Here is a 25679-nt window from a genome sequence, read left to right as displayed (position 1 = left end):
TTAAAGACAGCAGAGAGGAGATAAAAAATAATTAAGAATGGGTGAGGAGATGGATAAAAAAGGGAGATAAAGAGATAGAAATTCAAGGGAGATTAATTCCAGTAGGCAGAAATCTATATTGAATTGATTTAGAAAGAAATGAGTCAGTCATTGATATCTGTGGATAGGTCTGAATGATGTATTTAGGATCGTTTTGACTTTTGATGTCTTTCTGGAGTAGTAGTCTTTGAGTCACGGTCAGGAGAGGTAAACTGGGGAACATCAGCTTGGAAAGATGTTGGATCCTTATTGCTCCGATACCTTACCTGAAATAACAGACCAGTCTCCTACCTGCTTCATCAATGATATGTATCTGGAGCAGCTTCTGTTGTCACTGTGGATTGTGGCTTTAGCCAATTAGGAGAACTATGGATGAGAAGGCTGCGTTGATTAGGTGAGTTGATTGATTGGTGCGTCTGGTCAAAGATCCAGTTGAAGCATCACTCTGTAAAATGGAAGGTTTGTTTGATGGCCTTGGTTTAATTTAGCTTGAATTTCATCCAATGGCTTCAGCATATTTGATATTGTGTGATTAGAGTGCCAGAATGGATAAGAGTGGACTTTGTGGGAGTAAAAAAGACATTGTGAGCTTACTTACTGCATTGGTTAATGAATGACAGTAGTCATCTGAAGCAAAGCTATGCTATGGTAAAGTCCAACTACTCTGTTTGGTATTCATTTTGTCAATCATTGGGTTGGTTTTGATTGTCGATGAGGGAATTACATGTGAGAAATGTGCTGTAAGATAAATGGTGGTGAAAAAAGCTGAGGTCAATCAGAATCTTATTGGTGTCCATTGCTTTGGTTACTTTCACAAATTTGAGGCCTTTGTGGAAAAGAGATCTCTTTTCGTGAAAGTGAAAGAGGAAGGTTATATGAAATGGCTGAATGAAATCCTTGGATAAAGAAGCCTTATCCAATAACTACCAAACAGGCTAGGTGGGTCAAATGACTCTCTCTCGTTTATGATCTTTTTTAGGTTCTTAGTTGGTCGGTACTGGAATTAAAAGGAGAAGGTACTAAATTTCAGATGGAATCATTTCAGGATTGTTGTGGTGATGGCATCTGTAGTAAAATAGGCAAGTTGAAAAAAGGGAAAGGGTCAGGTACATAGAATGAGCTCAAGGTGAAGAAGCAGGTCTGAAAAAGGCTTTAGTAGAAGGCATGGTAGATCACAGTGAATGTAGCCAGAAGAGATTAAAATAGGAGCTGCTTCAGCACACAAGCTGCAAAAGCAAACTACAAACTCCTGTATATGTAGTAGAAATTGTATTTGTCTTAGGTTTCTACTTCAGATTTGCAGCTTGAGCTCTACTTAATAGGAAACTCTGATAGAGAGCAATCAAACAAATGTGCAACCTCCTGACTGAATTTCAACAGGAAAGGAGATGGTGTTCTTGTGAAAAGATCAAAATACCATTATGTGAAGTGTGATCACACCTGCAAAGAGTTACTTAAAAAACATTAACAGAGCACTAAGCTTGAATTTAAAGTTAATATCTCTCCAAGATACATGGAACAATTCGTGAGAACTTCTAATCAAGTAAATTAAGCAGTGATCTGCAACTTCAGATGGAAGATATCTATACCCTGTGCCAGGCTTTGATACTTTTTCAGAAGTGTGAATCTCATTTGCTGCCTCTGTCACTAGGCTGTCTCTCATTCAGTTCACTTTCAAGGTCACCTGCTCATGTTAGCTCCAGCCAGCTCTATGTTCTCTGCCCCTCAGTGTTGGCTCTTACAGGGCTGATTAATGAGCTAGAGAAGTCTGATATGGAGAGGCTGAAAAGGTTCAGCATAATTTGTGACTTATCAGCATCACTTAAGCTTTTCCATCTACTTGTGTTAAAAAAAGCTCATGCCTCTCTACTCTCTGAATATGCCTCATATACTGCATGTGATTTAAAATTTGGAGCTGTTTTGTATTTAGAGAGGCTCACAGTGATTCTTAATTTTTAGTATTTAACCTGTAATTAACACTTTCCTTACAATGAATAAATTAGCTACTGTACATTTAATAAAATTGTGTACTGTGATTGACCTGTGAGTCCACCCTACATGTTGGGTGAAGTCAAAGTTTGAACCCCGTGCTTGCCGAATAGGGTTGCTGGTACTGTAAGTACTGTAACTTACTGTAACTGATTCACATGTTTACGTAATCTAATCAGCTGTATAGCCTTTGAATACTGTTTATTTTTTGTGTGTATTCTAAACCTTAATTTATAATTTAAATTATTAATTTGATTAAGATGTTAGTATCAGATTAATAGAGTTCTAATTTCTAATGTTGCTGTTCTGTTTGATGAGAGGTGTGATTTGGGTTTTCAAATAGTCCCATCAGTCTCAACTGCTGTTATATTGTAATTCTCATCTATAAAAAGCAAGGATATTTTTGTGGAAGATAGTGTTTTAAGTTCTGTAAAAATCCTGTAAAAACAGGAAAAAGATAAGAAGTAAATGAAGGGATAACAACTCAGCCATGGCATGACCAATTAGCAAATACTGCTTCATGGTCTTGGAATACTCTATGCCTTTGCTTTTTTCCTGTTTTGTCCTCAAATGCATAATTCTCATATTATTGAAGTATTTCCAAGAGGATATTTTAAATTAGACATAGACAAAATGTCTGTTAAAATATCCAGCTTTTCTAGGGGATAAAATACATGTTTATTAATTGATTAATTCAATTAAGAAGTTCCTTAAGTACTAAACAGAAGACATACTCAAAGATCAAAGGCAAAAGCCTTTTTAACACTTGGAAATGGGAGTCACACATTAAACATCTTTAAGAACGTGGTGTATGTGTTACGTATATATTGTTTAGTGTTTTTAATTTATTTACTGTTTAAAATGTTATCTACAGTACACATTACTTCAATTTAATGCAAAGAATGATCACCGTTTATTTAGTACATCACCTGTTTAATAAGAAATAAAGTGTTTTTGGGATATACTGTATGACGTAGTTCCCTGTATTGGCCCGTGACTGTCAGAAAATGTTAGAATCTGGATTATTCATTGCAGAATGAATGATCTACTGTATATCAATGAAGCTAAAACAGGATTGGAAAAACACAGAAAAAAAACTCCTTTTGGTAATATTGTATTAAGGCAGATATTAGCCAAACATAGTTACTGTCCAAAGAGTCACAGGCTTAAGATGTCAGCCAGGATCAATCCATTTCTATCCCATTGCGAAGTAAAAGAATGGTTTGTTTCTATATCTTATATGACATGAAGAGTGATTATGTAATGAAATCTTGCAGCCATGGTTTTTCAAGTGGATTTATCAAGAGTCCAATTAATTTACATGTTGTCTTTTTTCAAAGGCGGAGGTTAGGGGGAAGCTTCAGTAACAGTCATGAATATGATATTCCAGTTCAGAGTAATCAAAGAGTGACATGACATTCATTAAGGGTAACAAATTATGTTAACAGCATCACTTTGCCATATTATCATCTTGTTCGAATAAACATGTATGACCTGTATGCAAGGCTGCCGGCTTTGATGTCCTCTCATTGCATAACAATAAAGTTAACCATCAGTGTTTGCTAATGCAACCTTTTGAGCAGCCTTTTCAACATCATGACTCAAAGAGTGGGGAACTTAACAGAATGGTTAGGTGTATATTTCCATGAGGTTGATGTTAATATTTATCCCATGTATCAGTAGATGTGCAGTAATGGAATCAATATGTCATATTTATTTAGCTGATTTTTATTTACATAGCTGGTTATACAGTATACTGTAGATATTTTTCATGGTAATAGTATAATATGCACACAAAGTATGTAGTAATTAAATTATACCACTGTGTTACTAATTAACAAAAAGTATCCAAAATGTCTGTCATGACACAGCTGATTTGTGCTGTAATTCACAGAAATGAGGGTGTTTTTGTTTAGAATCTTGTGATGACATAGCTATTTATGTATTTTACTCTGAAATTCCCTGTGAATCCCCACATTTCTCATCAAGCGAAATACAGTAATTTTAGCTTTAACAAACCATATTTGAAGGCCATCTCCAAAAAACACAGGCTAGCATGGTGTTGCGGTGCACTTGAATGAACGTCCTCTTTAAGAAAGCACTACAGCGAAGATTAAGCTGGCTGGCTCCCGGAGGTGCACTAATCTGGAGCTGTTACTTGGTCGCTGGCCTGTGTCCTCCAGTCAGTGGCATATCACCTACTGCTGTTGTGCCATCTGGCCCTCTTTTCATGCGCTCACCTGGGCTGCAGCCCACAGAGTTATGCAATCGTCTCCTGTTTAACTGTCGTCATGCTTGCCACACCTGTTCCTGTGTTATAGCAGAGGAAGGGATTTTCACAGTGGTAAACGAGTTCTGTCTGCACCACCAGCACAGAGACAGAAAGAACTATGTACTACAACAAAACATACCACGGTACCACACAGTCACTCATATCACCGATGTTTGCTGATACTTACTGTAAATGAGTTGAGATTGTACATCTTCAAGAGGTTCAGGTATCTGTACTTGAGTGATGAAGCGATTAAGACAACGAAAACATGCCTGTATTCATGCCAGTGCCTGTGGTCTTCTTTCACAGATAAAGGAGATCTTCCCAACAGCACCAATGTAGAAGTGGAGGTAACACCTCCCATGCAGAATGGAAATGTGTTACATGGGATCGAGGCTGAAGGCCAGGTAAGTCATTTCTTCTCACTGTCTATGGATATATTAAATATTTAGTACGACTTAAATTATTAACGTTCCAAAGCCAGACTAGGATTGTGATTGATGATTATGACTAGCATGTACAGTATGTGTTTAACTGAGATGAGGTGCTGTTTGTACCATGTATCAAAATGATTATGATCTGAAGGACAACTAGTAAGTATGGTATGCACCCTTTCTGTTCAAAATACAGCAGCAAAAAACAAAAACAGTTGCCTTAACAGCAAGGAATTGCACGACTGTCTGGTAAGAAATGGATTTAACTTTATCCATCCATCCATTTTCTAACCTCCAATTCAGGGAGCAGGAGCCTGTCCCGTCAAGCAATGTGCGCAAGGCTGGCATACAACCTGGGATGGGATGCCAGTCATTCACAGGGCACACACAGGGCACACACAGATACACACACACTCAAGCTAGAAACCAATTCATCTACAACTATGTCTTTGGAACCAGAGAACCCAGTAGAAACCCACAGGAACCCAGATCTTACAGACTCCACCAAGATAGCACCCAAGGTCAGGAATTGAACCCATGGCCCCAGTTCTGTGAAGCAGCAATATTAACTACTGCCCCTTAGTGCTGCCCTGAGACTTAACTTTTCCACCCATCCGTTTTCTTCCTGCTTCTTCCAATTCAACGTCAAGGGAAAACCTGTGCTTATCGAAACAAAAACACAGACACAGACATGCACACTCTCACCCCAGGACCAATTTTCTCAGAAGCCAATTAAGCAGTATGCCTTTAGACTGTGGGAGGAAACCCATGCAAACAGGTGGAGAACATACACACTTCCCACAAACAGCACACCAGGTCCAGAATTGAACCCAGAGCCCCAGCACTGTGTGGCAGCAATGCTCCCCATTGCGCCACCAGGCCCCTGGGCTGCCCCCACTTAACTTCTTAAATATTTTTAAATTTCTCAGAATCAGAATATGGTATTTTAACTACTAAAAAGGTACACATTTTTACAGATGTTTGTCATTAAGCTTTTTGCCTTTCATACAGGGCTGAATTAGGATTTTATTTTATCTTATTATTGCTCCCAGTTATTCATATTGAAGTCATTGACAGTGGGCTTTCATATATTGGCTCCATCCTGTAGCCATTTTTGGAATCATGCACTTTGCTTTGTACCAGCTGCTCACAGATCTGTGGAAAGCATCCTAATGGTATTTCCATTATAAATGATAAGCTGAGGTTGACCCCCTGCTCTGTTTCCTCTGGTGTCTAGGTAACATCTAGCAAACATGCTAACAGATGGCAGATGGTCTGATGTAAATTTCAGATTTGTGACTGTGTTTCCAAAGTCATGCCAAGGAAACGAAACAGTGTATTCGGCATGACTATAAAACCACATTATTTCGCTCCTGAGCAACCAATCCACAAAATTCTTCTGCCCACAGTGCCAGTTTGAACCTACCTGTAGGCTGGAGCACTCATTGATCGCAAACAAAATGGCAACTGTAGTTTCCTGAGTCCTGCTATGGATGGATTTGTAGAATTACCAGGGAATCATCCATTTCTTGGACAACATTGACTCCTTTAGTTTTTCCATGTTTCCATAAGGTCATTTCAGGAATGACAATAGTACTTTGCTGTTTTTAGGTAATAGGGAAAGTATGAGTCTTTTCATATTCATAACTGCACTGCAACAACCATTATAACCCTGAATTCTTTTGTAAGACTTTGACCTTCATTTAATCTGTCGTGTGTTTGCAATTACTAAAAACCCGGAACAAAGCAAACAAAGCAAATGTCAGTTGCAGTCTCCATTTTTCAGCACTTCACAATTTATTGTAAAAAAATCTTGGGTTTATTTTCAAAGAAGTGATATTCTGTGGAAGCAAACCCGTTTTCTATATTTTTGTATGTTTGATAGAAATGTATTAATAGAAGTGGATTCCTAATGATGAAAATAGGACAGAGATGGATAAGATCAGAAAATAGATCTTGAGGTTGAATTCAGAAAGCGAGAGCAATATAATTGGTTTAGAGCCCATAGTTAGAAAACTGTGTCTTCCAATGTCTTACTGAGTCATCCATTTCATTTTTGCAGCAATACAAAGACATCAGTGTTCTCCATTTGTATATTTTCTGTTACTCTTAGGCAAGATTTCCTGCTCAGGAGAATTCACCTGTTATGATTAGTTACAGTGCTAGCATGTATCATGAAAGTAATAAAGTAATAAAGCTTTCAGGCAGTAAAAAGTCATGGTGATGCTTCAATGCTGAGAAATGACTTTCAAGGCATAAAGAGCAGTGAATAATACACTAATAATAAATGAGAAAGGATATGCAAAAGAGGAGTCTATTTAGCTTGTATAGATGTTAATAGCAAATTGATCTGTGTATCTTGTCAATTTATTGAACAAAGAAATGTTATCAGCTTCAACAACATAGCTTGTTCCAGACCCTTATAACTCTTAAGTGAACTGTCTATTTTTGTAACACACATTTTAGTTTTCAGTATATATCAGTAACTTCATTTTTTTAACTGCCAGAGGGGATTTGAGCTTTGTAGTTATACTACTGTTCTTGTCAAACACAACTGCACTGTTGTAATGTCTAGACCTGTACTGTAATTTGGAAATGAGACATAAAATCTATTGCTTGCAGTTTAAGCTATTGATTGGACCTGAGCGAAATGGAAGTAAATGAGATTTGAGGGATTTCAAGCTGACTTCTTTAGGAATTTCATCACACTTTTCTTATTCATTCTTCTTTATTTCTGTTAGTACCAAGTTGTGCCAACTATAACCTGCCACACAGCCCTTTAAATTCTTCTCACTTTCTCAAAGTTGTCATTCTTGCTTCTGAGCAGCATAGAAGAAACAAACTCTTGAATTTGCCAAAAAGAACCTCTAGAGGTATTTTTAAACAAAGGCCATTTTTTTCTTTTTCATGACTGCACTAATAGAAGGCTTTTTTCTAGCTACCCAACCGTAGAATCACTTCTCTTTTGTTTCAGTTTCATTTGCAACTCTCACTCTACATTATCCATCCATCCATCCATTTTCTAACTGCTTCTTCCAATTCAGGGTCACAGGGGAGCTGGAGCCTATCCAGACAAGCAACGGGCACAAGTCAGAGTTCACCCTGGACAGGACACCAGTCCATCTCAGGGTAGACACTCAGACACAAACATTGACTCACAGCTAGAGCTTATTTTCCCAGAAACCAGTTAACCTACCAGTTATGTTTGTGGACTGTGGAAGGAAACTGGAGCACCTGGGTGAAACCCACACAAACGCAGGCAGAACATACAAACTCCATACAGATGGCACCTCCAGTAGGGAATTAAACCCAAAGCCCCAGCACTCTGAGACAGCAATGCTAACCATTCTGCCGCACTATATATTAGCTGGATCTTGATTTTCAGAATACTTAGCTTTTTAAAGTACAGAAAATCTGTTTAAAACCTTAAAATCGAGAAATGTGTATATGAGAAAAAGCAGAAGAAAGGTCCTTTTGATAAATGCTGCATGGATATACATTAAATGGAAATGGTTTCATCTTTGCAAAATTAATATTTGAAATTTTAACTGAATAATTGTTTCAGAGTATTATTTGAATGCACTGCTCTTTCACTTTGCCTACTTCACGCTGTAGTACCCTGCAGAGTGCTATAACATTTCAGTCAGGAAGCTGCTATACACCAGCAGGATTATGAAAAGCATTTGCCCTTTTGAGTTTGAAAGAAATGTTGCATATTAATCAGTTAACGTGCAGAGGAATATGTCAAAAAGACTACTTCTGCTGTACTATGAGAAGGTGAAAGCTTAGAGTCTGAAATATTTCCAAAACAACTCAGTAGGCAATGACTGTGACATTTTCTATGACAATTTCAAAGTTTATAAAAAGGTTTTGGACATTAAAGATCAGAGTCGTGAGTGTTATGGTGTTAATGGTACATTCTAGACACATGGCCCTATAAACTTAAGTGATTACTGTGTGGTGTGCCCAACAGTAGCTTAAACACAAGTATGTAAATGGCATTCCATAGACTCAAAATGACATTACAAACAGACCACATACTGTAGGTGTTCTTCCATTGAATCTGTGAAGCAATTACCAGTGGTGTTATTCAGAGGTGGTTAATGTTGAAACGTATGTGTACTCAGTTCATCCCAGAATTGCTCAGTCAGGTAAAGATTCAACAACATCTAATTCAAATCTTAGAACATGGTCAGTGTAACACTAGATTAATAAACGACCCCTTAAATTGGCTTTCATGGTCTTAATACTGTATGCCTCTGCTACCACAATAATACTGCTGCTTTAGGCAGATTGTAATGAACCCTTTGTGCTTCCTCCTGAATACATGTGCTTGCCAAGGCAGACACAGAAGTGTCCATGGTGCACTTTCAAGGAAATCACCACATAGTACTAAACCGATGTATTACTTATGCACAAGGAATTCATCAATTCAAAAATCTCCAGACCGCATTTAGGTCTTCATCATCAACAGACAGACCTTATTATAAGGAACAGATCATTTAACGTTTCACTATACAGTATGTCTTTGCTACGTCTCATCAACTGTTGAAGACCTACAGCTATTAAAAGCAGAACACAACCTCGTGAAGAACAGTTTTTAACAGTCTATAGGTCATAATGTAAAGAAAAACTATGGAGGATATTTGTTAGAAAGGCAGGAGGAGTAATAGGAATGTAGCCAACGCCTGCAGGACTGAGAGGTAAATGGCAGTATGCTGTAGCAGGGTCTCTGCTAATCACCAGCATGTCAGAAAAATTATCTGATCACAAAATATATTATAAAAATGTTTCCAGGTTACTATATAAACAACTATATTAGCTTGTATTTAATCCTATAGCCTAGGAAAAAGTGCTACTTTGCATGTATTCTACAGAAAGAGATAACAGTGTTTATTTCTTTTGAGATAAGTTTAGAGAGAGGAGATAGAATAAGTGATAGATCTGGATCTCCAGAATAACTAGTCCCTGCATTTTTAGAGGGTTGAAATCTCACTGCTGGAACAGATGCGGGGACAATGTTACTGTAGCTGACTGTGTTAAACATGTTGTATTGTTGGGTACATATTTACTGTATATTCCACTTTAGATCAATCAAAAGTCTTTGAGAAAACAAAAAATGTTTGCCTTTTCCCCCAGATCACACTTCAAAGCAAATACAGTAATAGTTTAATGTGTTCCATTGAAGGCTTTGTTGTTCACAGAGTTAAAACTTACTGTCTCAATCAGGAGAACTAACCCAACATGTTGACAGCAAGACTGAGTCATGCTGTTATAGTGAAAATAAGATGCTTACTACTTGTATTTTTAACTAAAAAAACAAAAATGCTAGAAAAAAGATTTGTATTTTAAGTGCCTCTCAAGCTTCACTTTCACTTAGATTTACTTAACAGTAGATACGATTCATAACTGTTTCTTGCTAGCTCTTTGTCTTGTTTCCAGATGCAGCTGTCTTAACATCACACATAGGCAAATTACAGCTACTCTTTACGTTTTCAGACTCCCTTTCAGTGGTCATATATCACTGTACAGTATGATCATTTTGTAACACAGATATTTGTCAATTTCCCATATAAAAGAGTTTTCCATGCTTATCTCCTCAGTAAGTAGCAGTGATGTTTCTTTCTAGTTAGTTTTACCATTGCAGTTATTACTGAACATATTACTGAGTTCAGAGCTTATTAATGCTACATTGTGTTTGTTTAGGTCGATAAAATACTGTTTGTTTGATTTAAGGACTTTTTGCAATGTGGATTAACTTTGGCTAGGTAATTGCTCCCCAGGCAAGTCATGCTGTAGGACAATGTGATGAGGCTCTGAAGTAAGGAGATTTCATTTTTTAAGGTTGTCACAGTCTTGAAATGCCCACTGAAGTGTGAAGGCAAACAGATGAATCTGTTAGTAGCAGTACAGGGCAGTGAGCCTTGTAATACACAAAGTAGGAGGAAATTAAAAAAAAAAAACTTTAATTTCAGTTGTTAACTGTCCCTTGTGGTGCTGCCAGTTAAAAAAAAAAACAAAGTTACTATCACCCACTATTCCAGCGCAAAAACAACATAGTGCAAGGACAGGTTACGTTTTTTTCCATGGACATACACATCTTGATGGCTTTGGATTTTAAAAGCACACGAGTAATTGTAGGACATTCCACTTGCAGTGTTGTCTTTTAGTTACTGTAAATGCATTACTTTGTCTTGCAAGTATCAATATCAAATTTAATTAGCATATAAAAAATGGAATAAGCCCTGGTTTTAATTTAATGTGAACTCTGAAGGTAAAATTACGAGTTCATTAGTGGTGAAGTGCACCATTTTAATACTTAAAGAGAACTGAGTCATTGCAATGACTAAGGACCTTTTTAAAAAATGATGGGAAGGATTTTGATAATACTGCCTGTTCAGCAACCCTGAAATATGTACATAGGTTTTGTCAGTGAATAATAGGCTTTCTGTTTAATGCACATTATAGTCTCTGATCATAAATTATCTTCAGATTTTGCTAAGTGGGAATAATTTGGATTGTCATGTATGGCATTTGCCCAGACTTCCTGTAAAAGGCTATGGGAGAGACTGTGGGGATTTATTGTATGTAGCTCATGGATATTTTTAAATCCAGTTTGTTGATTGTTCAGATTTGTTTTAGAAATTTAATTAAGAAGATACCTTTACATTTTGGTAAATCTATAAGTTCTATAAAATCCAAGGCTCTACATCTATATAATAGATTTTATTATAAAAATAATGTAGCAATGTATTAGTTGAAGTGGCACGTTGTTATTCAATTCTTCCATACAATTTTTTCCATACAAGAAGCAACAATAACCAGCACATTGGATCTTCATCCATTCATTCATTTTCTAACCACTTTATTCAATACAGTGTCACAGGGAAGCTGAAGCTCAGCAAGCAACAGGGGCAAGCCAGGATACTCCCCTGGATGGGAAGTCAGTCTATCGCAGGGCGCAAACAGACAGTTAACAATTAACACAGAAGCCAATTAACCTACCACTATACAGTATCTGAGGGGAAACGGGGCAAAAAAAAGTGAACACAGGGAGACATGCAGTACAATGTCTTGGGGCAGAGCAGTGGCTTTGTGGCTAAGGATCTGCGCCTGTGGCTGGAAGGTTGCTGGTTCAAATCCTGTGGCCAGCAGAGGAATCCTACTCCGTTGGGCCCCTAAACAAAGCCCTTAACCCCAGTTGCTCCAGGGGCACTGTATAAATGGCTGACCCTGCGCTCTGACCCCAAGCTTCTCTCTCCCCGCCTGTGTGTCTCATGGAGAGCAAGCTGGAAGAGAGCAAGAAAGACAAATTCCTAATGCAAGAAATTGTATATGGCTTATAAAGTGATATTATCTTATCTACTGTACAAACTCTTCACAGATAACACTCCTAAAGGAGCTCCATGTATTCGATAAACTTTTATCGCCAAAACGTTTAGAGTTGTGGTTTTTTTTTCATCTTCGTGCAGTAAGTTTAAAAAATAAAACCTGGAAAAAATAATGAACTTGTACTCCGTTAAACACCTCAGTAGCCCTTTCAATAGCCATAACAATATAAAAATGTATAAAAATAAACATTTGTTGGTTGGATATTGACAATTTAAAGAAGAGTATTGCAGAAAAATAATGTTGTTTTTTTTTTCAAAGAGCTGATCAGTAAGAACAATCTTTCACTGTAATTCTTGTTTGAATGCATTTATTAATTCATTTGTGCTCGGGCCTATGCAGTTAGAATTTTAAAAGCAGCCTAGCAAGACCAAAGGTCTTCGTGATCTTTCTAACCAGATCCGATCAGCACCCGAGAAGCATATATAATAACATATATTATAATTAAGATTATATAATTAATAAAAATGTTAGAATTCCCAGGTTGTCCGTCCATCCAGCCATCCATTTTCTAACTGGATACACCAGGCAAGGCGAGATACACCCTGTACAAGATGCCAGTCCTTCACAGAGCAAACACAGACACGCAGACACTCACATCAGTGCCACTTTTCTCAGAAGCATATTAATTTACCAGTATGTTCTGGACAGTGGGAGAAAACCCAAGCATCTGGTGATAACAGGAAGAATATACAAACTCCACGCAAATACTGTAGCTGGGCCCCAGCACTGAGAGACAGCAATGCTGAAAGTATAATTGTTTGATAATTTACGAAATCACCTTTTATTGTCATAAGTGTTTTACAAATTCTTATTACAAAAGTGTTATTATTATTAGTAGTAGTAGTATTTCGACACTATTGCCAGAACCTGGTAACAAGGCAATGTATGTTTCAATGCTGTCAAAACCATGTGAGACAATTATATATGAAGTATAGAATCAACAGTAAATTGCATACTGTATCTAAAGTGACAGCTTGTGACTGGTTTAGCATAGCTTTAAATTTGATCCGTCTTTTCTTCCATACTCTTTCATCTTATTTTTAAAAAATATTTCACCCCTGTTTGCTAAATATCTGTTCGTGACTTCATGAAAAGGTTAGAGGAAGGGGAAGGAATCAGACTTGTCTCTAAACAATCTTTGGGAGCTATTTTTTCTTTAATAGCACCACTTGGGTCTTGTACGCAAAGGCCAAGTCAGCCAAGAACCCGAATCTGCTAAACAGGTGGACTTTTGGGACGTAACCTTTACTTGCCACAACAGTGAAGCAGGCTGACATTCAAAAAAGAACGCAAATTACTTCTGAAACTCCAAGCTACACGTGGAAGTGAGACAGCCTGTCTCTGACCCCGGGACACTGCATGTGCTGGCTGGCACGGGGATGATTGTCAGCGTGGTGGTCAGAGGCCAGCAGAGTGCAATCACGTGAATCACAATGACTGTGCTTGGTAGCCTGTGGGAGAGCGAAAAGGGATGTCGACTGTCTATGACTTTCACTGATATCAGCATCACGGCAGCAATTGCAGGGTACTGGACTTTGCTGTCTGTCTTTTAAACATTCTATCTTTACATACAGTATACAAGTGTCTGCCATGCAAAATGATCAACTACACACTGTATGCAGACAGCAGTGGTAAGGCATAAGAACAATGAGATGGAGCACCTTCTTGATGGCTGAGCTTTATGTGTCCATATCATAGCACCTCTAACAATGAAAGATATGCAGGATCATATCAACTAATTTAAACTCCTGTTGTGAACTAGATATACACATAGTACAACACTGAAATATATTATCAACATATTATATAATATAAACATATTACAAAACTGAATCACGGAGAAAAAGTTGTAGAAAAATAGTTTATTGTGTTTAGACCTTTGGTAGCCTCTGTAGTTTAGTACTTTAGAAACAGCTGTGACAAAAGTCTCTGATTTATCTTTCAAACAGCTCTGATCAACACTTGAGAAGCAGTTCAAACAATTGCCTGAGCTCCTGGTTATTTTATTGTATCTCCAAATACAGCAGCCTACTAACAGTTCTTTTCTAAAATCAGGTTTGCCTGATATTGATTTTTTGTTTCCCTGCAAAGTTTTTTTTTGCAAGCTGTCTACATTATAGAAAAATGTTCAGATAATGTTGGAGTTCTTCAGCAGTTGAATCCAAAACCAAAACAAGGTCCACTTACCTTGAACTGTACTTCTTCCTTCTGTTAATGTTTATTAATCTGGAACTCTTCTCTTCCATCTCTCTTTTCATCTCCTGTCCCTGATCTCCCCATTTCCTGTGTCTTTTTATGCTCTGTTCTCTGTGTTAAATGTTTAATCCTCATTATGTTTAACCAAAGTAGAAGATTCTTTTTGATCATGTGTCTCTCACAGCCCTTCTAGAGTTAAGGAAACACCTCAGTTTCTACACGTTGTTCTTTAATTTTTAATGACCTCTTAAGTCATAACAATATTGTTAACAATCTTGCTAATCAAAATAAAAATCAAACCTTTATAGACCTTATTTCTTACATAGTATGTAAACCAGTTATAAGAAAGAAAGGTTCACAATTATATAGCCTGATAGAGCAAAGGTTTTGTAACTTATACAGCCACCATTGGTTGTGAGAGCCGGCTTACCAGCACGGTGACGTCACCGCCCTTCCCTGTGAATAGCAGGGACCACAATGGGTTTTTTTTTTCCATTATTGTCCATTTTTAAATCTTGGATGTTCTTCATTCTGCTGTTACAAGTACTGTAAATCTTTTATGAAAATAGAGTCTTTTAATTTATTTCTCATCATGGCTGTGTTCTTCAAGTGTTATCTTAAATGGCTTAACAGTATAACAAGAGCTCATGTGACTTGGCAATAAAAGCTATCTTGTTGTGTTTAGAAAGAGTCACGTTGGGGTTACAAAGTTGTGGAAAAACACATATTGCATTACAAAATTATGAACAAGTGTCCTAGTGACACCACACAGAGATTTGCCAGACTGAAACTTTTACTCATACTGTATCTGGTTAAAGTTCTGTGAAGAGGACAAGACTGGAGGACAATCATTTATCATAGGCGGCCCTCGGTTATGGTTTGGTGAGGTAAACATGGAACAGGGCATTCTGAATAGTGGAGAAAAAAACGAAATTGCTGGCTTTAAATAAAAGTAGATAGGGATATAAGCCTTGTGGTATCATGATGTTTTTATCTCCCATAAAATACAATTATTTTTCCTGTTGCATAATTCAGAATATGACAGATTTTTTTTTAACTAATACTTACACAAATATTGTGTTCCACTTGAGGAAGAGATATTATCAATCTACCTTGTACATGTAAGCCTAAGACCATCCTGCCATTAGAGACTTCTGAGAGTATTCTGTGTATTTCTCAGATGCTGCAAAGTGGAATTGGACTCAAATATCAGTGGTCTTCTTAATCCTTTTGATTACCCTTCTTCCTGTCACCTTTGCATAGCCTAACATTTATTCACAAACTGTCTTTCCTCTATCTTTCTTTCTTCTTTTTCTCTCACTCTTGTGTTCCTTTTCCGGTCTTCTCCTCATTTCTTTCAATGCGTACTCACCACTCTCTGTAATCGTCACACAACTCCTTTTGTTGCAGAATCAGTCATCAGAGTAATAAAATAGACTATGTATGTAAAGTGTTTTGAAAACATTAATGCTGGTAACACGCCATGTTCCTTGTATTACCAGAATCTTTCTTTTAATATTTTAGATTTTAAAATGTCAACCAGGTACAAGCACCATATAAGCACTATCTTCCACAACATGCTTACCAGTAAGAACAATAAGGTTGTGCTTTTTCTTAATTAGGGTGGTGATGATGGCGAAGATGATGAAGATCAGCCCCTTAGCCTGTCCTGGCCAGAAACCAATCGCAAGCGGGCCACATATCTCTTAATTCTGCCCATTGTCTTCCCACTCTGGCTTACTCTTCCTGATGTCCGCAAACTGGTGAGTAGCCAATAAACATTAATATTATTATTAATGCAATGAAGTGTGTCTGAAGTCTTTTCCATTCATTTTTTCCTAAGGTCTTGTTCATATAGATTTACAGACATATAAGCAGTTTATAAACATAAATATCCACTGTTGCTATTGTTCAGTAACTGAGTTTTGTTTTGCATAGGAGTCTATCAGCAGTCTAAAAATGTTAACTTGGGTAATGATCAGGCACTATACAGATTCTACATTCTACAATATATCAAAACTAAACTTCACTAGCTTTATATCTCTCAGGTTTAAAGACCTTAAGACATATTTAAGTCATTAATAATGTTACAAACCTGCTGTTGCTTGTTCAGATAACTCTGCCTATTTAATTTAGATTTACCTATTCTCAATCCATGGTCTTTTAAGATCCTGTTTTCAAATAGCTGTTGTCATGTTTAGTACTAAAAACTGTTTCCATAGCCATATGTGTAATAGAAGTCAGTCAATAATTACTTGGCTCAGTTTTGACACTCCGTTTATAGATCAGCGCTATGCTAACAATTCTCCAGAACATGGATGCTATTCATGTCTTGTGCGACTGTAGGAAGATTTGTGTCAATGGCTAATGAATAACATCTCTCATTTTCTTAAGTACAACTAGTACTTAAGAGTACAATGTCTTGGTCATCTTTTTTGAACCCATGTCCTTTCTTGGGAATAAGTTACTTTCTTGTTTGTGATGGGAAAATTACCAGCAAAGAGGAGTAGGTGCTCTGATCCTTAAAAGAAACAACAGAATAACAGAGAAGAACACCTTTCAGGATTTCAATTGTATATACCAAAGTATTCAGACTGGATTGCAACACTGTGACATTGTGATCAATTGTGATGTTTTAGATCTGTCAAAAATTTAGGAGTTAAATTAGGAGCTGCCTGAGAGGCAGCCATTTAGGAGAGATTAATTAAGACTACTGTGTTCCCATATTCTATAAAGATGTGCTAACTTCTCATCCCTCCTCCACAGAGAGTCTTGGTTTATAAGTAAACCTGGCTATTGTAAGAAATTTTCTATTAGATTAAATCTCTCCCAGTTACAACCCTCTTTGTTCCTGCCTCCATTATGTACTTTCACAAATGTACTAATACAGGTCCAGGCACACGGATACTGTCTTTCAAAAGTAATGGGATGTGGGCAATCTTACAGATAAAGATCCAGGAAAGAAACATCATAAACACCTGAACATTATCTTCTAAACTACCCATAATTATTAATCTGTTGTGGGTCAAGATGGTATCTTATCCAGGTGCCTTGTGGGTGTGAATTAAGGTAGATTAAAGAAGACAACACAAACAACACACAATCTGTTTCAGAACAATCCATGATCAACAATACACCTTAACAGGAAGAGAAACCAAACAAACAAAACAGTTGCACACAGTACCATGCCAAAATGTGGACATAATCTACAAGTACAGGGCATGGTTATTATTCTAAGACTTTAAAGTATGTTGTTTTTGTCTAACCCAATAATGGAAGAAATCTACTTTGTGGATTTCAGAAGTCTCATTAATGCAGCTGCTTACTCGTACTCAAAATACATTCTGGATGGAGAAAATGCACCTTAACTGTGCCATGATTATACAGTGTATTGATTTACATTAAAAAAGAAAACAATAGAATTGGTAATGACATGCAGAAGGACCTCTTTCATAAGTACTGAGAAAAAGGAGGATTTAATAGAAATTCGCAAACTGCTTTAATCCAGCCATTCATTGTGCTGTAATGTAAATGCTATGTTCTACAAAATGCCATAAACTAGAAAAAGATTTACTTGTCAGTTTAAAGTGTAAAATTGAAATGGTAAAAAAATGCATTACAGATAAAAGATATGAACAGGACTGTGGTAACTAACAAATAGATAAAATACTGTACAAGACCTTTAACACATCAGATTCAGCTGTCATTATGAGTTAGTTTTTTAGTTAAAACCAATTCAAATAACCTTATCAGTTGCTTAAGAATAATGTAGTGTGTATTATATTAATTATATTGCATAACACACATATATATAATATTACACATTTAGGTTATATTATAGGACACATTACATTTGTAGGAAATGTGAGGTGGCATTACAATTTTAATTGTAATTGTAATTTTTGTCTTGCAGACTTCAAAGAGGTTCTTTCCCATTACGTTCTTTGGCTCCATCTGCTGGATTGCAGGATTTTCCTATCTCATGGTGTGGTGGGCTCATCAGGTAAGAAGAAATACTGATTTCTGAATCATTGCCATACCTTTTTACATACTGAATGCTTTGTCTATAAAAAACTGTTCTAAATACCGCATGTGGTTTAAATTTTAAATCTAATTACTTCTTAATTTTGTCATTTTTGGAATGTTAACTTTATGTATTGGTGTTGCTTGTTTAAGAAAAATGTTCATTTGGAATTTTGTACCTAACATTTTGGCTTAAACCATACTGCAGGTGCCTCTTGTCCTAGTTCTGGAGATCCCCAAGCCAGGGAGTCTTATAAGTCACATTTTTTTAATGATTTGATGACACCTCTAAGCTATTGATGATTCAAACGGCTTTAAAGTACTTGGATTTTAGGAACTGCAGATGTGACAGATTGTTCTGTAGAGCCTTAAAGTCTAAGTTATATCTATGTTCTTCATGTGTACAGTATGTTGCACTATTTATTTCCTAACAATTCTGTTGTAACCAAAATGTTATGCTTCAGTTTGGGCAGTTCCAAAGCCCTTATACAGATTTTCTGTTTTCTTTCATCTGCAATGCCTTCAATAAAAACAGCTGATCTCTTAAATCATTAATAAGCCACTCAGAGCAGCCCTCCAGGACCATGTTTTCTTGTTTTTACTCCACCCTGGACTCTTAATGACTTGATTTCAATCAGTTGGTCACTTAGGAGTTTATTAATGTTGCCATTTTTTCACTCACTGAGGACTACACTGGTGGACTGTATCCCTTCAGAATTAGGAGTGAATAACACTGATTTAAATGATCTATTCTTAATTTGTCTCACCAATAAAGAAAAGGTGGGAATTCTGGAATTTAAATTAAGCAGTCATACAAAAGGATGTATCATTGCTCAACATTTTGTAAAATGTAATCCTAACGTATACCACAAATTATTAAATACAACTGAACACCTTCTGCAGAAACAGAAGTCAGGTATGTAACTTTGCAGAGACAGTGCAGCATGTTGAGTGTAAGAAGATGGTGCTTGTCATTTGAGGGTGAGAACCTGCGAACCCTTTCCAGGCTTTGAGGTAATTGTTCTGAGAAAGCCGGATTAATCCAGGTCCAGAAATACAGTGTAAGCAGCTTATATCTTTTTGAAGGTATTTGATTGAGCTGAAAACAGAGAAAGTGCCAGAAGGCCGATCAAGAGGCATTTCTTAATTATCATCTTAGTTAATTATGTTGTCTAGAAAAAGGAAAGTGAACTTGTATTTAATGGAAGTATGTAAATGTAACAAAGAGAAAATTGCATTAGACATGATATTTTTGACTATATTTTATAGGATATGTATAGGAAGGGAGCTATTGATATCATGACAGCATTCTCAATGTCTTAAATCCTGTTCTTAAGAAATACAAATCCGAAAGTAGTTTGCTACTAAGAGTTACCTCTTCTAGAGGTCAATTTGCTTGTGTTATTTGGGCTGATGCAGTGTTGTATTCTTGTATTCTTGGTTGGTTTGTTTGATATTTCTTGAGCAAAGAAACCAAAATGAGCAAATTTCTTATTACTTGCTGGCACTAGTCATATTATTTGCCTTCAGTGTGTAAAGGTGTGAAATGTTGTGGTGCTTTGTATTTTATTTTGCAATGACACTGATTCTATAAACCTTCCAGATTTTATATTTTAAGGGAAAAAAATGTTATCTAGTTTTAAAAATGGAAGTGATTCCATAGTGCATGGTCATTACGCCAAAAAATAACTACAGTGTAATTTGAAACATGGTGGAAGAATGGCAAGTTATTCAACATTTGGTGTCTGTTTTGTTGTACGTATAAGTAGTATGGTATTAAAGTCAGATTCTTTGAAGTGTGGTCTTCTTTGAAGAGCTTTTATATACTGCTGTTGCTTTTGAACATTGATTGTTTGGATTGACAGTTACAACTTAATATCTTAATATCTTTTAAATGCAGTGCATGTCCTATGATTATTTAACATTTTTTTTCCTTTCCACATTGTTTAGAAGATGTAACTGATGGACCAAAACAAATATCTGAATTTTTCATTTTGTATTATAGATTGTTTTTGCTATTTGCAAGTGATACTCTGCACTTGTCTACTTGCCCGATGTTTGCAAGGTCTTGAATTTTGCCTGAATCAATTTGAGTTTCTTTTGCTGTGTCTACAGTATTGACTAATCCTTGTATTTGGCCATTATATGCACACTCACTAGTTTGCTAACTGCGTAATCATTGATATAAAATAGTAAGAAACCTGTATCTGTTGTAGATACTTATCTATTTCTTCACCAATACACAAATTACATCACCCAGTTGAAGTATTCAGATATTGTTTTCTATCAGTCAGTTTACAGTCCACACATGCATTACCTTAAATGCCTATTGCCTCTTTGACCTGGAAACTAGGGTGCTTATAACTTAAAGTTAAACCACATATTCTAATGCCTAAATAGTTGCATTTTATGAAGAGGTGTGAGCGGCGAGGACTTCAGATACCATTCATCCCAAAGAATTGAAGCAACAGTGGATAAATAACATAACATACAGTATATAGCATAACAGGTTCCTTTGCAAACAAGATTTTAATCTTTACAGAATTTCATTGCAACAAAAATCTTCTTCTGCAGGTTGGAGAGACCATAGGGATTACAGAAGAGATTATGGGATTGACAATATTAGCAGCTGGTACCTCAATTCCTGACCTAATCACAAGTGTCATTGTGGCACGCAAGGGGCTTGGCGATATGGCCGTGTCCAGCTCTGTGGGCAGTAATATTTTTGACATCACTGTTGGGTGAGTAACTTTGTTCCACCTTTCTCTTCTTAGAAATATTCAACACAAGAGTTTGAGATCAGTTCACATAAATCATGTGATCTGCAGACGAATCTTCTTCATACTGATATACTGTAACTACTAAAGCATGACTGTTAGTCCTTGCTAAAAGGCCTTCCCGATGGGAAATATGTCATCCATGTATTCATAATCAGAAAGTTGCTGAAATTCCTGAGTGACTCTACCAGTAAAGGCGCTTGCCCAAATACAGGTTAAGCTCTACGATCCAAGGTTTAAGCCTGTAACAATATTATTCAACTGTGTCCGGGATTTCGCATGAGGTGACACATAATTGGCTGAATGCTGCCGAGCTTAGAGTGGACTATCTTGGCTCTCAGTAATACAGCGACTCCTGTGTGCTTCTCCTCCAGTCAGCTTTGAATATCAGTTGAGAATGTGCTGCCTCTAATGTGTAAAAAATAATAGGTGATTCTAAATTCATATGGAAAGGAAAGCTGTTTATTCCTAGTAGACCTTAACCAATAAGCACAGGGTGCAGAACCCTACCCTATTGCTGGGCACATATGCACACAGAGACAGCAGTTAACATAACCAACATGCCCTTGGAGGTGAGAGGAAACCATGAGCTGTGATGTAGCAGCACGAACTGCCACAGCACCATGCCACCAATTCAAATCCAAAATTAAGGTCTTGATTTTGAGGCAAACATTTAATTAATTGTGGTGTAATTTGTAATTTTGCACAATGTAATACTCTTCTCTTGGGAAAAACCTTACTAAAGCTTAGTCAAGACACTTTATCAAGCATTATATTCTACTTCATGTCACTGTAAAACTAAGGTAGTAAATGAGCCAAAGTAAAGCACTAAATTTCATACCACAATCACGATGTGATATGTCAAAGCAGTTTTACACATAAGCAGTGGATCTGTTTGAAATTTATATCCAGGATATTTGAATAATACATGAGTTCATATTCAGGCTTTTATTGATTAAAAATAATTTAAATAGTTGAAAACATTAAACCTCATATTATTTTTTCAAAAGTATTTTTCTTGAGTAGTCAAAAGGCAGGAAAAAAGAAAGAGGTATTCAGGTAAGATTCTAATCTTTTAGTAATTGAAAAAACAGTGGTGTAACAGAAACAGTCTAGCAACTGCCAAGAGGCTGCTTCCTGTAGTAATGGGGGCCTACTGGAGCATTAGTGATTAAACTACCATTTAAAATTCAGAACTAATTCTTTCAATAATATTTAAGCAACTCTAGAAAATACATTAAAGTATTATGACATGGGGTTGTAAAATCTAATAACATTTGTGTTGTAGTGTTTGGTGGACTAAGAGGCAGGTAAACACAGATGAACAAAGTTTCTGATTTACTGATTAATTTCATGGTAAATCATTAGAATGATAATAAAGAAAAAACATTAGAGCACAGAATATCTACAGAGTAATGGAGAGAAAAGACAAGGAAAGAAGAAAGGCAGAGAAAAACAGAGAAGTCACAAAGAGAAGAAGGAATATGACCATCTTCCTCAAAGCTTGTGCCATGTAAAAGGACATTGTTCTGATCAGTCTTAGAAGCCAAATAATCTGAGCATTATTACAGAGATTTCCTTTGCCATGGAATCCTCTCATAGTTTGGGAGTGAATTTTAAGAATAGGGACATTGATTCCCATTCAGCTTTAGGCACCTGTGTTGTAGGAGGGATATTTTGTTCTCAGTGATCTCCTTTTATGAGGATGCAGGGTTTTTCTCTTTTTGTCTTTTAAGGTGTTTCATAGTGGTTTCAGATTGTAGGGATGAAATTCCGGGTTTCTAGGTTTGTAGGATGCGTTATCATTTTGTGTTGTGTAGTTTAGTTCATTATTATTATTATTATTAAATCTTTGTCTTGTCACATCTGTCTGATTTATTTACCACCAGAGCTGTGCCAGAGACTAAAAAGAATTTACACCATTTCCCACGTGCCTCAACTTTGACCAAATGCTCAGGTTATTTCCTGGCACCCCTAGTTTGTAAGAATGTTCTTCACATATTTGTTTCTTATTAAAGGTCAATGCTTTGTACGACAGATGATTTGTAAGATATGTAGCCTGATGTTCTGCTTTTCCTTTCTTTAATTTTTCCACAGACTTCCTCTGCCATGGCTCTTATACTCCTTTATCAACAACATGGCCCCCGTGGCAGTCAGCAGCAATGGGCTCTTCTGTGCCATCGTGCTGCTCTTCCTCATGCTGCTGTTTGTCATTGGTTCCATCGCTGCGTGCAAGTGGAAGATGAGCAAGCTCCTGGGTTTAATCATGTTCCTGCTCTACTTTGTGTTCCTAGTGGTCAGCGTAATGCTGGAGGACAAAATCCTTGTGTGCCCAATCTCCGTCTGAGCTGCCCCACACTTTCCATAGAGTATGTTTTCATTTCATAAAGGAAGGAAGGAAGCAGGAGTTTGGGAAGGAAGAGGGGGCTGGATTAAGTGACTGAACCAAAAGCACGGACCGGACTCTCCTGACTTTTTGACATGAGCAACACAAGACTTGGCCTAAGGTCCCTATCTTCCTGATAGGTGGGTTCGTTATGTCTGAAATACAAAATTATATTGAACAAAATGAATGACAGAAGAAGAGTAAAAATAACCGAATAGCACTGAATTGTTGCTGTGGTGGATTCAAAGAGAAGATCTTCTCAGCAATTCTGAGGGCAGAACAAAGACTACCACAAACGTTCAGAGGCTTGAACTTTGTCTTTTAAATTCAAATTAATGGTTGGATGAACATGCATTTAACATACACTGTGAATATGCATGTGCTGAAGGCAAGGCATCAGAAAACCGTGAAAAGAGAACATCTGGTGCTATTCTGAAAGAAAGGCAAAATCCTTTGTCTGGAAAATGTGTGACTGCTACTGTTCATCTGAACTATTCTACAGACACTTAAGTGAAAAATCACTGCAGAAGAGGAGCTTGGATAAATGAATAAGATGGGGGCTATAACAAATACACGTTCTAGATAATGTTCCAGCCCATGGCGAAAGCTAAGCTAATCATCCCTCTGAACTGTTTATTTAGCAGATTTGTGACACAAGACAAAGTGTTACACTCGCAGCTGTAGAAGTAGCTAGCTCCAAACTGTCATCAGCTGTTCTAGCGGGCACAGACGTTTCTGAAGTGTTTGAAACTAAAAACTTCCTTTTCACTTTCTTGCTCATAAATTCAGTGAACAAATACTAGATTTGTCATCCTAAGTGGATGTCAGATCTACGTAGGGTAATGCATATGGTGGTTGTTTGTGTGTGTGAAGGGGGGTCTGATTGAGTCAGGTAGGAGGCAGTAAAATTCATCATGTATAATGTGAAGCCTGCCATCAAAACTCCTTCATGTTGAGTCTTATATCTGTAACATTTATAAAATATTTAATTTAGTTCATCTTTTCACACTGCTAACAGACAACAAGAGGTCATCTGTAATATAAACTGCAGTAATTCATTGCTTTTGGAGGATGCAACCATAAATGAAAGTAAAAAAAATGTTTAGATATAACAAACATTTCCTACATTTCTCTTTCAAAAACAGGCATGTGTAAAAATTAAATTAATTGCATCTTATACTACAAAGGTGGATCTGTATATATAGCTTCAGTTTAAAGTGTTAGGCAGCCTCTCATACTTCAGATGCAAGGTAATATTCTGGATAGCTTTTAAGGAAATATTGTATTGAAAGCGAAATCAAGATTTACTATTTTTTCAGACTTTCATTCCTGGATCAAAAGTTCAACTGAGAACAAAATAATGTTTTTTGCTAAAATACCAGCGTGTGATACACTTTTTTTGTAAGTTTACATTATCCTGTTGAAACCAAGCTACAAAATGATTTAAATTAGGGGTAATTCCTCAGTGGAGAGCTTTCAAATGTGTTTTTCCAGTTTGTGTAGATATAAAACTCAATCTAACCTTAAAAAAGCAGTTTGTCAGCCCCTGTTGATGACACATGCTCCAGAACCTTAAAGCATACATTGCCAAATTGGGCATTTTCAAATAAATACTAAATACTTCAACCAAACAAATGCAAAATATTTCAGTGTTAAGACAGAATTGATCGGGACAAAAAAAAGAGAATAAGTAATAGTCTCTTAAACATTTATGGAGTATATTAATTTAATCTCATCGCAGCATATTAGCTCAGTACTATTTTCCATTCTTTTGCTAGTGCTAATCTGTTTTTGTGAGTTTGACATTAGACCTTTTTTGCTTTAAATCCCTTAAATCCACCTTCATTTAGTCTTTTTCTTCAGGTTTAATCTAACGTATTCCATGTACTTCTGTTGCGAGTATGCAGATATTTTTATGCAGATTGTTACCACGGACATTTTAAATGGCCATCTAAAATTGAGTCATCTATTTTGCCCACTCCAGTGGGATTAGGCCTGTATAAAACAATTCAGGGCAGCATGGTCCAAGCACAACAAAGAAATTACGGCTCCTGTAATTTATTCCCAAAAAAGTCTAAGCAGAAATAACAGGAGATCAATTTCCTGAAAAAAACTAAAGCTAGGTTTTGTTTTCAACTAGATTATCCAAAACAATGCATCCAATTGTATTC

The 25679-nt window shown here is 36.6% G+C and overlaps 1 protein-coding gene across 1 annotated transcript in view; it reads left to right on the top strand.

Annotated features, from left to right (window-relative positions):
* The window catches only part of slc24a2a (solute carrier family 24 member 2a), a 92842-nt gene extending 69373 nt beyond the window's left edge, over positions 1-23469 (top strand). Inside the window, exons 8-12 of the mRNA XM_088914801.1 lie at positions 4610-4707; positions 15945-16085; positions 18236-18325; positions 20920-21086; positions 23220-23469. Of these exons, the coding sequence (XP_088770927.1) occupies positions 4610-4707; positions 15945-16085; positions 18236-18325; positions 20920-21086; positions 23220-23469 (746 nt within the window). The remainder of the gene's footprint in view (positions 1-4609; positions 4708-15944; positions 16086-18235; positions 18326-20919; positions 21087-23219) is intronic.
* Positions 23470-25679: the final 2210 nt, after the last annotated feature.

The sequence above is a fragment of the Atractosteus spatula genome, chromosome 1, assembly GCF_055471065.1.
Source record: "Atractosteus spatula isolate fAtrSpa1 chromosome 1, fAtrSpa1.hap1, whole genome shotgun sequence".
NCBI classification, from domain to species: domain Eukaryota; kingdom Metazoa; phylum Chordata; class Actinopteri; order Semionotiformes; family Lepisosteidae; genus Atractosteus; species Atractosteus spatula.
The sequence above is the reverse complement of the archived record's forward strand: the minus strand, read 5'-3'. Positions and strand labels throughout refer to the sequence as shown.